At 38.3% G+C, this 15,461-nt stretch overlaps 1 protein-coding gene across 1 annotated transcript in view; it reads right to left on the bottom strand.

The window, feature by feature from the left end:
* Positions 1-13,534, bottom strand: part of vwc2 (von Willebrand factor C domain containing 2) — a 35,721-nt gene extending 22,187 nt beyond the window's left edge. Inside the window, exons 1-2 of the mRNA XM_077495396.1 lie at positions 13,276-13,534; positions 1,803-2,484 (exon numbers count right to left, since the gene is read on the bottom strand). Of these exons, the coding sequence (XP_077351522.1) occupies positions 1,803-2,405 (603 nt within the window). The 5' untranslated portion in view covers positions 2,406-2,484; positions 13,276-13,534. The remainder of the gene's footprint in view (positions 1-1,802; positions 2,485-13,275) is intronic.
* Positions 13,535-15,461: the final 1,927 nt, after the last annotated feature.

Raw genomic sequence — 15,461 nt, forward strand, 5'->3', positions numbered from 1 at the left:
CATAGAACTGCTTTTAACATCTGTGAGTACTCAGAGTTCACTTCCAGTTTTGACAATCGCTATCATAAAAAGGGTAAATGTACCATTGTGTTAGATCAATGGTTTTTAACCTGGGTTCGATCGAAACCCAGGGGTTCGTTGAGTCACTCTCAGGGGTTCAGTGGAGAAGAAACACACATGATTAAAATGATTCATAATGATATGCTCCGCTTGTCCATCAATGGTTGCAAGTGATCACGCTACATTGCTTGGCCTATCTGTGCTACAGGGAATCTGCAGTGCTCAGTCGACTTTTGACTTTTATTGTGATGGTACGTCGTGTGATTTTTTTTATTATTATAATCCCTTCATACTAATTATGTTGAGCAAAAACGAAAGTGGTAGGAAAACTATGTGCAATTGACATATATATAACAGCACGCATGGTGTTCTACACGGTACAATTTTGGGGCCTCTGTTGTTTTCATTTTATCTGTTAAGTTAAAATGGATTTTGACGTCTATAGCTGTCCGTCAATGGCACTGAATGAGTTAAATGTCCCATATTAGTCAACGTTTCCAAATATTAAATAGTTGTCAAATGTGTAAAAGACATGTCTGTGACATACATGCGTCAAAATTGACTTCAGATCTAATAGTTTTGCTGCCCCCAAATCAGCCAATAAAAAACGCTCTGTTTCATAAGGGGGAGAAAAAGAAAGGAGCAGCGCCTTCTCGAATTTCAGTGGGTGTGACCAGAGATGGTGCCACTAACCCAAGGGGCTGGGTCAAGTGTACTTTCGTGTCATGGAAGTTTAATCTTCCCGTTTGAAGCATACATTTTATAAATGTGAAGAAAGCTATTAGTATGCGTTATAAGTCCTTATCCATAACACAAGGGTTGCGGGGGTGCTGGAGCCTATCCCAGCTGGCTTTGGGCAGCAGACAGGGTACACTCTGAACTGGTTGCCAGACAGAGACGAACAACCTTCCACACACGCAAGCACACCTCGGGACAATTCAGAGCACCCAATTAACCTGCCATACATGTCTTTAGAATGTGGGAGGAGCCTGGAGTACCCAGAGGAGACCCACGCAGGCACGGGGAGAACACGCAAACTCCACCCAGGAAGGCCGGAGCCTGGACTCGATCTTGCGTCCTCAGTACTGGGAGGCAGAGGTCCTAACCACTCATTGACTGTGCCGCTAAAGAAGTCGCGGATGGATATTTTTCATACCTGGTTGGATTGTAGACAGGCCGGGGATGCATATTATTGATAGAAAACCCCACGAAAGTGCATTTTCATACTATGGGCCCTTTAAGAAAACAATGCGCCCTATAAATATAGAGTTGAGTTGAATGACGGGAGTCAGCGTCCTAATACATGATTTGCAATGTCAAGTTGAGCAAATCTATTGAAGAACAACTAGGTATCTAGTAAAGTAAAGTTGCATAGAGATGGGGAATACAAAAACACAACAGCACACACCTGATCCATGCTTTTATATAATTGCTAAGAGACACTTCGAGCTTGCACTCCTAAGACTACAACAACCGGACCGACACAATATGAAAAGACTTTGCTGAAGCTGCACGTCAAAATTGAGCCCTCAGAAATTTTCTAGTGAGAACAAAGACAAGTGCTGACCTTTGCCATTATAAATCTGCCTTCATGCCTTCTTTACCGCCTGCTTGCTGCGGGGCAACTACTTTTTATGTAGTGCTTGCCATCGACTCATTTGAACGTCAAAGGTGTTTCTGTCAGCGTTTTGCGCCACTTGGAGAATATCAACTAAACAAGTGAATGCAGTTTGTGAACTCACCTTAAACTCCTCTAACGAAGCGTAGATCTTTCCCCGAAATTCACAGTAGTTCTTTTTCTCCTTGCACTGCGGGCAGCATTGACTCGTGTCCACTTTAATGCAACGAGGGTGCACCCTGGGACAATCTGGCTTGCTGCACAGAGGACCTTCATCTGTACAGAGGCAAGGGCATGTGGACGGGCCGGGAGTGAACTGCTCACCGATGGCGAATACAAAACCGCTCTCATCCATGCAGCCTTTACCCCTGTAGTCCGGGTAGGCGTACTCGTCGATGGCTTCCAAGGACAGGGTGACGTCACTTGTAGGCCCCACGTCTATTTGGTTGAAGTTATCTTGCTCAGTCCACAACTCTTGGGACTTCCCACCCTTGGATCTGAGGCTAGCTCTGCCGCGGCTCATGCCAGTTCTGTTTAGACCCAAAGTATCGTTGTCCTCAGGCTGCAGCTGCTTGGGGACCGCTTTGTCCTCTCTGGCCTGGGTCAGCACCCTTTCCAGACGTTCACGGTTAACCGGTAGGGTCGTTAGAGGATTGCTCTCAGCGCCACTCATCAGGAACCAGAGAACAAAGAGAAGCTCTGCTGTCATGGCAACGGAGTGCAGCATCTCTCCCCACCACCAGTGAGGTGGGAAAACACCTTGGCTCACATAACACACTTCACATCTCAGGTGTGAGCTAGTCCATCTGGAAAGAGAAAATTAAACTGGGGTTATGCGCTCAGTATTTTGTCACTTTTTATCCCAGGTGTGCGCTTCGGAACAGGGCAGCAAATTCACGTGGCTTTGTTCCGTCACGTCAAGCAAACACCCCGGTGAGTCTGAGATCAGTGAATTGGATTGTCAAGATAGGGAACATTCATAGGCCTGTGTTAGGAAATCAATACCGCTTGATACTGTAACACTTCTCTGCATCAATCAGTCTCGTTGGTGGCAAAGAGGAGAGACTTGAATCAAACATTCTAAAGCCGCCGCTCTTCTTAACGGAACAAAGAGTCTGGATCAATTTACTTCTTAAAATGAATCTCAGTCAACTGTAAAAGGAATTGATTTGAAAAAAAAAAAAAAACATAATTCATGTCAGGCTAGAACCGTATCGACATTCAAAGTAAAGAAGATTTGCTTTGAATGTCACTTTTCGTTCTATAATCAAAAACATCCCTGGAGCCTTCTTGCGTTGTAATCACATGTCATTGTACATCACTTGAACGTAACCTTTGTGCACAGTACGTTAATACACGACACCTCAGGAGGAGTGAAACCCTGAAGTAAACTGCAAACACAGCACATTTTATAAAAAGCTGTGCTCGATATTTTTATTTTTGCCTCTCGCTAAACTTGATTTACTCTGGCACTTTGAAATTCAAATGCCTGCTATGACGCTTTGCTGCGCTCGGTGGCCTACTTCCATTTATTTCCTTGCCATTGCTGAGGCCAAGCAAACGCTGCAGTTGTATTGATGTTAACAATTTCATACAATGGTGTAATTATTCTGTGTTGTGTGAGTACATTTAAAATAATCCTACGTCAACTCATTCCAGCATAGTTTATTAAGATGATTCATTTGTATACTTCCAGACTCTTTCCTACATAGTGATAGAATTAAGGGAGGTTATTTGTTTGTGACAACATAAACAGCAGATGTTATAAGTTTAGACATGACAAAAATTCAGTCTAACTCAAACTATGGTGCCTAAATCTTCATAAAATCTGAGCCACTCAGGGGAAAAAGCTGAAATTGACTGCTGGCATTCAACAGTGTTTGAGCAACGTTTAGCTAATTTGCTATGTTTGAGGCAGAAGCTTTTGAGTTGTAGTGGAAATGAAAGGCAGCTGAGGGAGAGAGAGAGAGAGAGAGGAAGAAGAAGAAGAGCCCATTAGTAAAGGAACGTCACCCCAGTAACCACCTGAACAGCTGTTACAAGCTGTCACATGGACACCGTACACTGACCTCCTGGCTTTCGGGTGGCTAGTCAAATGAGCACAAACTACTTAATGTGAGCAAGCTAACAATTAATTACTGTGTTTTGAGTTTTCCCTGCTATTTTAAGTCTTCTCTTTGTACCACACACAGAGAACTGTACCAGTGATGGCAAGGAAAAATGTAAATACAACAGACCTTAATGTGACATGAAAGTGTTACACAGATTTCTGTCATGGCTGCTCAGTACACGAGAGACTCACCTAACAGGCAAAAGTACTTTGATTTGAAACATCTGGGTGACTGTTGTAATGAATTTGAGTCCATCTGTTAGTGATGTTCGACAAGAAAGAAGACCGAGTGAAGATGAAGACTGCTATATTAGCTTCTCATACTAGCCACTAGCATACCTGCTGAAAGGAGTTTCTTTTGTATTCTTATGTTAAAGGGGAAATCTAAGTCACATTTACCTTAAAAAAAAAAACACGCTATTCTGATTGACTTAAGCAGCAAAATACACCCGTTTTATCACTCTCAGGGGGCGGCCATTTTGCCACTTGCTGTCAAAAGAAAATGGCATCACAGTTGCTCAGGGCTCCGGCAACAACCAATCATGGCTTAGCTTGAAATGGCTAAACTCAGAAAACAGGTGAGCTGTGATTGGTCGTTACCTGAGCCCTGAGCAACTGCGATGCCATTTTCAGTCAACAGCATGTGGCACAATTGGTCAGCCCTGAGATGGATCAAAATGGGTGGACTTTGCTGCTTAACTCATGCTCCACAAACGCAATATTAATCGGACACCGATTTTTGGCTTGACTTACATAATGTTAAAAAAATATATATATAACATGTTGTGGCAACACATTTTATTACCCACCTTCAATTATCATCAATTTTAAGAAAATGTTTTAAATGATCATGACTGGTTATTTATATTTTTCTTATGATAATAGCCTGAATGAATATGAATATGAATTTACATATTTGTAGTTTTTTGGGAGGAAGCACTGATATTCACTAAAAACTCACACTATATGTAGTTTTTTCTCATACAATATATTGAAAGAGACAATGACATATACGTATGTTAGTGCTGTGTTTATTATGCTAAATTCATACCTGAAAACAAGTTGAGTGGTTAACAAAAGTACTCACAACAAGAAGTATTTCGACTGAATGTGGATAAATATAGAAAAGCTCTCATGCAGTTTGAGATGGTGATGCTAGTAGAGCAGCCTATAGCTAGCAATAAAACTGTACTTACAACAGTGTTGCTGGTGTACCATTGAAATCGCTATTGTGCTAACTGGATAATTCCAGTCAGTGGTGCCACAACAGGGCAGGCAAGCCAAGTAATTGCCTCGGGTCCCGAACTGAAGGAGGCCCAGGGGTACAGCTGACATTGGACCATATCATTTAAAAAGCGCAGCTTAAAGCTGCAACAACGTGTAATTGTCAAGAACTCTGCATAGGACCCCTTACTTGCTGTTACTGGCTGGTAAGTCTCACCTCAGACGGACAGCTGATTTATATCAACACAAATTTAAACCGGACAATTCAATTAGGGTACAATGATTTCTGTATTTGCGACAGAGACGTCAACACTAACGCTAGTGCGTGAAATTTTTTAATGAATTTTCCATCTCACAATAACTTGAGGTGAGTATCGAATTTTTATTGTTTATTGTCTTTTAAAAAAAAAAAAAAAAAAGAACTTAACATGTGTATGTGATTTCTGCGATGACCAATCAAAACGCATCATCAGATCAAATGATTTGGAAATGGAAGACCCCTGCAAAGCTGTCAGTGGGCACATATTAAGAGAAAAAGTCGTCTACATGTGGCCAGAATGAAAGTGACGCCAAAAGGATGTGCCTCCTCATTTAATTGATGAGCCGCCGCCGCTACATTTTGCAGTACCGCCACTGTTTGTGTTACATATTTTGTTTATATTACTGTTTATATTTGCACATTTTTGTTGTGTTGCATATTTTTTGCTGGTGAGGAAAACCTGTGATTGCAATCCATCAGTCTGGTATTGTTTTGAAATTACTTAGAGGAGATAGGTCTTTTGTTTTGTTATTTATTTATTTATTCCTAAGGATTAAAACAGTCTACTGGCACATTTATTTCATAAGTTATTGGGCAGTTCTTTATATTGTTGTTTGGAAGACTATAAAACAGAGATTACATTGTTTTAAACACTTTACAACTTTGAGAAAATAGCATGACCTATATTGTGATACCAAGATGTGACTTCTCTTTGGGAAACAACAATTCCACAGAGGGCTACAAAAAATAAATGGGAAAAAAATGCACTAACTGATCTTATAACATTCTAGGTAGAGCCGTTTACTACCTCTGGGCACTATTGTCCCAAAACTGAAATACATAAATGTGCCTTGGTCATAACAATACATTTCACAAGACATTTCATCTAAAATCTTGTCCTTGTATCTTTAAAAGAGATACAAAATGAACAGGAGGAATTGAGGACATACAAGGAGAACAAATCCATTACATTGGTGGACAAAGAGGAAAACTGACTGTAGGACAAGCTTCATTCATTCTGAATTGAATTGTATTTATTACAGCTTTTTCAAGGTTACTCTTCTCCCTTTAAAACCTTACTCTCGCTCTTTTATTACAAATCACATATTTTCCTTGAGTCCTTATTTTGCGAGCATTGTAGAAGCTCTATTAAAATACAAATCAGCCCATTGGTGCAGGTGTGTCATTTTCTGGATGTTTTTTTTTCTTTTTTTTTCTTATACAAGTTCAAGTTCAGCAGATGGGAGACGACCTTACAACAATAGTGCTGTGAAAATAGACATCTGGTTTATGCTTCAACGTTCTGATTTGATACTTGAAAACACATTCCGTGATGCCATCTAATTAATCCAGATTTTAAAAAGTAATAATTAATTCAAGGGTAAACCTATCACTATCATAAAAACCTTTACACAGTTTACAGGTGATGTGCCTCACTTTTTTAACATTCTTAATGGGGACCAATGACCATCCATATAAAAACAAATATTCAAATATTTTTTTCCCCTTTTTATGCAAAACATGAGTGTGACATTGTCATCTGTGCCGTCGGTCATTTCCATGCAATTGCCTTTAAAGGCAAAGGAGTGCACAAACGAGTGGTTTTGAATTTGGCGCTGTTGTGAAATACTCAACTTTTTATTCAGGATTGTGACTATGGCACAATGGGGAAAAAAAATAGCGACCTAAAATGAAAAAAAAATGTCAACTACAATTAATAATCTTAAAACCGACTGCAACCATGTTTAGCCACTGCCCATGTTTACCACATGGACATGTGCTGCAAACAGACCCGCTCAGTCAATAGAATATGGTTACCAAAGAGGAATACACAGGAAGAACAAAAAGATGCCCAAGGTTTATGCGCTTTAAACTGAAAAAGGAAAAAATCAAGTTGTATGTAATTACTGCAAAGCGGCCTGAATATAAAACATTCACATGGGAATTTGAGCAGACTACACACCGGCCAACATATACGAAAAAAGGTAATTAAAAAGAAAAAAAGTTGTTGTTTTTTTACTCATTAGCAAATATCATGAGGGTCACAACGCATTCTATGACTCTGTAGTGTATTCATTTTGCAAAATAGTAAATAGTCGGATCCGGTTAAACTTGTCCCAGTACAAGTTCAACGATCCATCTAACTTAGCTTAACTTAGCTTAGCTTAGCTTGCTCTGCTTGTCTCTTATCACATCGCTAAGCAGTGATGGAGCATGAGTGGAAAAGTGTGACTATTATTAGGGAAAAAATGTGTTAAAAATATATGAAGAGCAAACAAGCATGACAGTTGTGGCTAGATCACGTTTAAAATAATAATAATAACAAGAATAATAATTATAAATAATGTCATCTTTACGCACACTGACAGCATGCCATATTGATGATTCTTATTTTCTGCATTTTTTTGCTTTGAGTCTTTGCCATGGTATCACAATCACTCTTGGATCGAATCAGCCTACTGTCTCTGTTTGAAAGTGACACACACGTGCAAGCTTTTTAACTACTCTCCTCTGTAATATAATTGCAATTTCTACTCCAGATGCTGCTTAATGTTCCACAGGCTAAATGTGTGAGATGTAAAATTGCACATGCTGGAAATGTTTTACTACAAAGTTAACCATCAATGATTTGGTGTGGAGCGAGATCCTTTCTGGGCCACAAAAAAAAACAGAAAACTTGGTCAAGGGTGTCCTTGGTTACTACTAGTGAACACTGTTAATGATCTGCAGTCAGAAGTTAAGAAAGTTGAGTTGACTTGACTTATTGGTTGAGTTGAACATTTTCTCATTTATCATAAAAAGGGTCAATATGAAGTTTTACATACTGAGAATAGTCAAGTCACAATCAGCAAAGTATCAACACCATGCATGAATGTACACAATCATGAAGCCATGTTACATAAATAACTTTATGAAATAGTTAATTTTGTTGTTTAAACACAAACAAACCATGCATCTTCACATTAGCTAGTGTTAGCTAACATACTAGACGAAATACCACGGTAATGCAAATTAACATTACACACAGGAAACCAAATATAAGCACTAGCACTTTACACATGTGATTTGAGTTATTAAACTCACCTTTTGGCATTTACTACACACAAGCATGAATAAAAAAATAATAATTTGGGGCAAATTTTTGAACGTTACCTCACGTCGATATTTGTAATCACAGCCAACTAATGAAATCCAGTTGCAGAACACTGCAACACAACCGGATTGTTCTGTCGTGTTCGGTGGCATTGCTCAGGGTGCGCTTTGCTTTTACGACTCACATTTTAGCAACTCTGCTTGTAGTGAGAGTCAAAATGAAGCCTTTTTAAACGCTGCACAGATGTGACCGTGTGGACTCAGTAAAGCCTTTGTACTTACTGCTCGCATCATAGTTCATGCACTGTAAGATCATATATATTGTACATGTCTGACAGCCTCAGGTGGAGAAAGAATTATTTTTTCATTCTTTTCAGTTGCATGTAATTATCTCAGGAAAATAAGCAAGAAAATGGCCAGTACAATATATTATGGCGAAAGTTTTTTTCTATTTCTTTTTAGAGCCCAGAACTGGCAGTGAGGTGATTTTCTCATTGGGTGGTCTCTTTTTGCAGTGACCTTCTTCTGACATGTCTCTGCATGCTTCCAAATTTTGGTCACCATCTTCAATGTTGGGAATACATGACTTCCAAAACTGTCAATTAAAAAAGACAGATGCACTGAATGTGACTCACACAATGCTTCAATTCGCATAGCTCATAATGGGACCACAAGAGTTTAGGGAAGCAGGCGAAATGTCAGCTCATTTCATTCCTTTAAAAAAATATTCATAATGCTTCCTATATCTGTGAAGCATGGAAACAAACCTCAAATCTACAGGGGTATGTACATGGACTGTATATAAAGTATACTGTATTAATGAGCCATATAAAGTAGGATGATAACATAATTTAGTAATTTGTTAAAAGAGTCTAAATCAAATCACTGAAGTGTAAGCATAAATCATTTTAAATTATCATGTAATTGTTCTTATTCCTCAGCTTCACCATTGAGTAGATTCAAAGTTTATTACAGGGAGTCCTTGAGTTACATCGGAGTTCCGTTCCTGCACTAGCGATGTAACCCAAATTTTGACTTAAATCGAATTTCCCCATTAAAGTCAATATTTACATTAAAATAATATTCTTCTTTGGTGCCACGATGTGGAAAAAAAGAGGGCGAAAAAAGCCAAAGATACACCCTCATGTGCACACGTGCTAGCACTAGCTAAGGGCTAAACAGCGGACGAGGGGAAAACACTGCGGGCGAAATGCCAGACGAGGGGCCAAAATGGCGCAAAAAATTATACCAGCATATCAGGGTACCTTGTTATACACAAATATATATATATATATATATATATATATATATATATATATATATATATATATATATATATATATATATATATAAAAGACTTTTAACAGCGATTTTTAGATGCATTGATATGTGAATTGTATCGCAGACTCTTAAATCATCTAAATCAAATCATGAGCTGACGAGAAATTCCCTACTCTCTATAATCTCTATCACATGCTGTATAGTAAATCCAAAAATGTCACAAGTGATGAAACACACTAAGGGATAAATGGCCTTTAATGTGCCGCAAAGATTACATTTCTTTCTTGTTTCATACACTGTCTCTCAATGTTCAAATCTTCGTAGACGGAAAAAAAAATTAGACTACTGTAAGAAAAAAAACATGCAAAACTTCACACCAAAAAAAAAATCTATCTGCGAAACATAGAGGCTGCTAAATGTGAACCACTTTTTAACACAGTCTATAACAATCCCTAGACTTAAAGCTACTGAATGGAGAAAATGTAATTTTGAATTAGTACTGCCACCTGTTGACGAAAAATGTAACTGCACATTCCCTTTCTCACATTCACAATGTGCAAATGACGTCACAGCCGCATGAAGAGGGTGAGAGATTCAAACCCGAATTCAGTCTGAAAACTATTGGCCAGAGGCTTGCAGGAACAACTAAATTGTTAATCTACATAAATGCTCAAATTAAAAAAAAATATTGTAAAGATATTTTTGGCCAAGATTTTACAGAGAGCAGCTTTAATCAATGCCATGTTTTACATTCCTGTTAATATCCTGGATGTAAATGATCATGAAAGAATTTGCATATCACTGGCCTTGTACTTCCAAAATAGTCACTTTTGATGAGACCCCAAAAATGGCATGTTTGATCAACCATTAATATTGCATCACCAAACAAAGCAAACCATTTTCAACAGTTTAGATTGGTCAATAATGTGTAAAATAAACAAATAAATAACACCCAGACGTGTGAACAGACCAATAGTAGAGCTTTTTGAGAATAAAAGAAATGTACCAAATTGTGACTTGTGATGTTTTGGCTTGACGGCAGTGATATGCTCTCTTCTGCTGAGATTGCTCCTCACAGCTTTACTCTTTTTAAACTGCAATAAATGAGGTTGGATTCTTTTATTGGAGTGCACAAGGTTTAATTGTTGTTATACAGTGTTACATACTCTGTAACCGATTGTTTTGTCCTCGGGAATACATGATTCCCTTTGGCTTTATTCTGTTTTGCTTAATGCGTGAATACATTTGGGGAATTGGATATAAGCAAAATTACACTGGATGTTCAGTTACATCAGGGGCAATGGTGAATATGATTATTTTTCAATGGAGGGAAAGAATGCAATAGCATGGTAATGCAATTGAGGCCCTACACCATATTAACACTAAATAAAACACTTTAGCACAAAGCATCAGCACTAAATGCAGGTTTACGGCTCATTGTGGCAATAAAGGTTTATATTTTTGCCTCCCAATAAAACTTAAGTGAGATAATCAAGGTGATGAATGTTAAAACAAAGCAACATTAGCAAGATATCTCACAACAAAACCAGAACTGCTTTTGACTACTTAATGATACTGAGAGCTTTTCCTTGACACAAAGCCAAATTTACCACAAATAATTTTCCACATCGTTGCTCTTCTCTGCTATTAATATTGTAAATTTGCTATTGATCCACATGCTTATTTTTTCAGTGATCCTGATCTCCACTGACATTTAAATGTTACACTGACTTTCAGCACAAGAACAAATGAAGCGCTTATTTTGCGGCATTAGCAGGCTAGTGATGTCACTTTGGATACGTTCACAAAGTCAAAGGTCAACTTTTTGCTCAGGTCAACATATTTGTCACAGCTGAACAGTGAGGTGCAGGCACGGTGATTAATCTACGAGACAGTTAACCTGGCTGTTGGTTCATGGTTCAATGATTCTCACCATGACTCATAATAAATATTGTTGCTTTCATTACCAAGCAGAGGAAATAAAGCCCATAAGTCTTGAGAAGGAGGGAGAAAATGTAGCTCAAGCTTGACTAATAAGACACTACTCGTTCTATTCATATAGATTAGACTGGCAACGCTTCAATAACACAACATGTGGGGAAAAGGTTGACCCGCCGCTTGCTTTCTGCAGTAATGTCAATCAAAGATTTTTCTTCCAGGGTCGCTTTAAGCAATTGAACCAACACATTAATGCTATAAATAGGCCCAAATAAAACGAGGCAGTCCCCATCTTCAGGAATTTTCCACACATGAGCTGAGACATCTCTGTTTTCGTTGATTTCCAATTAGCACGGATGCATTCTGGCACTATTTAAAAGAGTCCAATCTATTACCGTCATGTTTCATCCACATGAGCGCTGACGACATCAGAGGAAGAAACAAGCTCGGCTGCTCCGAGCCGCCGAGCTTGTTTTGATTTGTGTTTTGGGCTGTTTGTTGTAAACAGTGCAAGAGGCTCGCACAGGTTGGCTGGCAATGAACCTCCACGGCAAGTATCGCATTCAAAACGTCTCCGTGAATAAAAGTAAAGCGACGTCCCTCTGTCACATCAAACTAGATGTCATTTGGAGGAAAAGCAGGTCCACGGGCTAGAATTAAATCAGACTCACAATATGCCTGCACAGCTGTCTGCATTTGATTTTTTTTTTTTTTTTTTTTTTTGCACATTCTGCATGTAATTCCTTCCACTGCCCCAACATTCAAACATGCAATCTACACACAAGAGAAATGGGACTATTTACTTTAGGTCAATTTGTGACAAAGCACATCACACAGGATAAGACATGAAAGGTTAGGACAGTATTTGCTTGTGGGCTCTAATCTGACAGGGATGAGAAAGCATTGAATTAATGATGCCATGTTAAAAAAAAATGTTTTACACAGGTAAAGAGTGGACTAATGCAATGTAATTAGAGCGATAACGTACACCAAAGCAGAATATTAAGCCATCTGCCAGTGAATAAATCGCTGCAGGGCTGTCTAATTGACTTGAATCCTTTCACTGTAAATCTTACAAGTGACCTACATCAAAAGAAAGTTTTCCCAAACACACAACGCAAAGGCAATGCAACCACCCCTGCACAACTGTCATGTAATCTTTAGATCATCTGGCCTGGAATAAAGGTGAAAATATGCCTGTGTGCACAATTCCAGCCAGGAAAAGTAAAAAAAAGAACTGAGTAGATATTAAAGGGCAGAGTGCAGCATATGACACATAGTGTATTTCATTTTGATGCAGCTCACCCAGAGATGTAGTGACATTTACATTCTAGTGTATAATGTAACACAAACATCAGATATAGAGCTGTGTTTTTCTTAAAGGCTTAAAACTGCCCTAGCAATCCCCATACCTACCTGAATATTATCTGAATGCAATTGCCGTGTACATGTAATTCATCCACCATGCTACTACTACTATTTCATTTTCTCCTCCCAGCATCCTTAAGTTGCACACTAAAGCATCTACAGGTGCATAAAGAGTAGCTAGTACATAAGATGCTGTTTGTATAATACATAATTACAATTTACATGCTAGTTACAATCTAATTAAATAGCTTTGAACCGCACTGAAACACATACCAAATATCAAACGCATTCCACTTAACTATAACAACAATAACGTGAACCTACCTGTGATAAACGTACGGTTCCGACAGCGCTTTGGATCACCAGTACACAGACTTGCAACTGTATACAATGTGTCGTGTTGGGGAGCCCAAACAGCAACAAATGATCACAACAAGTGCAGACAGGTCCACTTTGTTCAAAGACGATGGTTCTCCGGAGGATGGCGGCTCGTTTTTAACTTTGCTCGTCTCACAAGAGTGTGCGAGGCGCTCCGGTCTCGGTGTGATGTCCCCCTGCTCCACACACACACACACACACACACACACACACTTTATGCTCCCTCCCCAAATTATTAAATAAATGGAGGCGGAGTACCGCGGTTCCGATCGTCGTGGTAACTGGCAATGTGGCCGCTAGATGGCGTGATTTAAAAAGCCTGAACTGCTGATAAGCGGGGCAAAAAAACAACAACAAAAAAATCAGGTGAGCCGGCTTCTCGGATTGTTTTTGATGAGATTGTCGTCGATTGCGCACGGGTCATTAAAAAAAAAAAAAAAAAAGAAGAAGAAGAACGGACCACTGTTTTTGTTTTTTTCACCTTTTCAAGAAAAAGAAAATTTGATTCCAAGTGAGATTTTTTTTTTTTTAATTTGATATCAAACATTTTTGTTTTTGTTTTTCTTGGCGTAACCATGGTACAGATACTCAGGCATACGAAAAAATATATAAATATTTAATTTAATAAATAAGGTTACATTTTCCTTGAATACTAATGACTGTAGCCAAAGTCCAATAAAATGGTTGCAAATCAATGCTGATCTTAGAGTTTTTGCTCAAGTGTACATGATAGTAAGCTGTGTATCATGCAATGTCAACTGCTCAAGAACAAATTCAGCTACATTAAAAAAAAAAAAAAAGAAAAAAAAAAGTTTGATTGTAGCATACAGTATTTCTGGTGTTGTGCACTGATTTGAGTGACACGTTTGATATGGGATAAAATATTGGCTGAGTGGAATGCCTGCCAAAGGCCAAGCCAACATGCTCTACTAGTCTGCGTCTATATTATTTTTAATGTACTGTTCTGTATTTTGAAATTGTATTACGACACGTGTAGATATGTTACGAGACCATTAGGAAATACAGTTATTAAAATTATAAGTGATCATTAAAATTACATCTTTATAGTTTAAAAATTTTAACATGAATGTTGTGCACCAACCCTCAACTCATATTAGCCATTTTTCATCATACAATATAGTGATAACTTATAATACACCCAATAATATGCAGTGTTTTTATTTTGAAAATTATTTCACTTTGACTTCATGGTCACTGTGACGCCAATCAGAACTGTGGGCGGGCTGGATGTGGCCCCCAGGCTTTACTTTTCCCAGCCTTGATTGCATCACTTTTTGCTGAGTCATTATGTATCATGTTTTGTTTCTTTCCTCAAGATGGCTTGAAAGGTTTTAGGAACAGGGTTGCGTGTATGTTGAGAGATACAAACTTCAGAGCATAGTTTGTACTATTTGCATCCATGTAGACAAATACATTCATAGACTGACAGGATTATATGGCAAGCATCAATAGATTGATATCATAGTGGACGTGCACCTTAAACAGGAAAGCTAAAGCAGGACAAAAACACGATACAGTTATTAATTATGTAATTATGTGAGGATAATTAAACATAATTTATGGACATGTTAATGTAGTATATTAAAAATGTGTATTAGCTGTGTTTAAAAAACAGCTCAAATGATAATTGCGTAAGGTATTTACTGACTAAGTTAATTACTCAACTGATTGCCTTCTATGGCACACAGAGGACATAGAAATCAAATTAAGCATAAATGAGGAAAGGCGGTTCAGAAAATGGATGGATGGACAGTAGTGTATTTGAATTGCGATTCCATTCAGAAGCCTTTGATCAACTTAAAAACGTATTCACTATCTGTAAGCCTAGTTTGCATTTAATTTAGTGTAGTATAGAATATAAAGATGCACTCTTTTCTTTTTGATTGAAAATGGAATTCACTTTTTTTTTTTTTTTTTTTTTGCCTTGTCACCAGATGTTGGCTGTGACCCGAAAACTTCTTTGATTGAACACACATCAGCATACACACAGAAATGCTCTCTGCTGTTACACCTTGCCTGAGGTTGAATGTCAATCTTTACTGTCATTATATTTTGGCCCCATTAACTATTGATCATCTGCACTTCAACATTTAATCCCAGCAAAATGGACC

This window comes from Festucalex cinctus, chromosome 14 (genome assembly GCF_051991245.1).
Source record: "Festucalex cinctus isolate MCC-2025b chromosome 14, RoL_Fcin_1.0, whole genome shotgun sequence".
Classification (NCBI taxonomy): domain Eukaryota; kingdom Metazoa; phylum Chordata; class Actinopteri; order Syngnathiformes; family Syngnathidae; genus Festucalex; species Festucalex cinctus.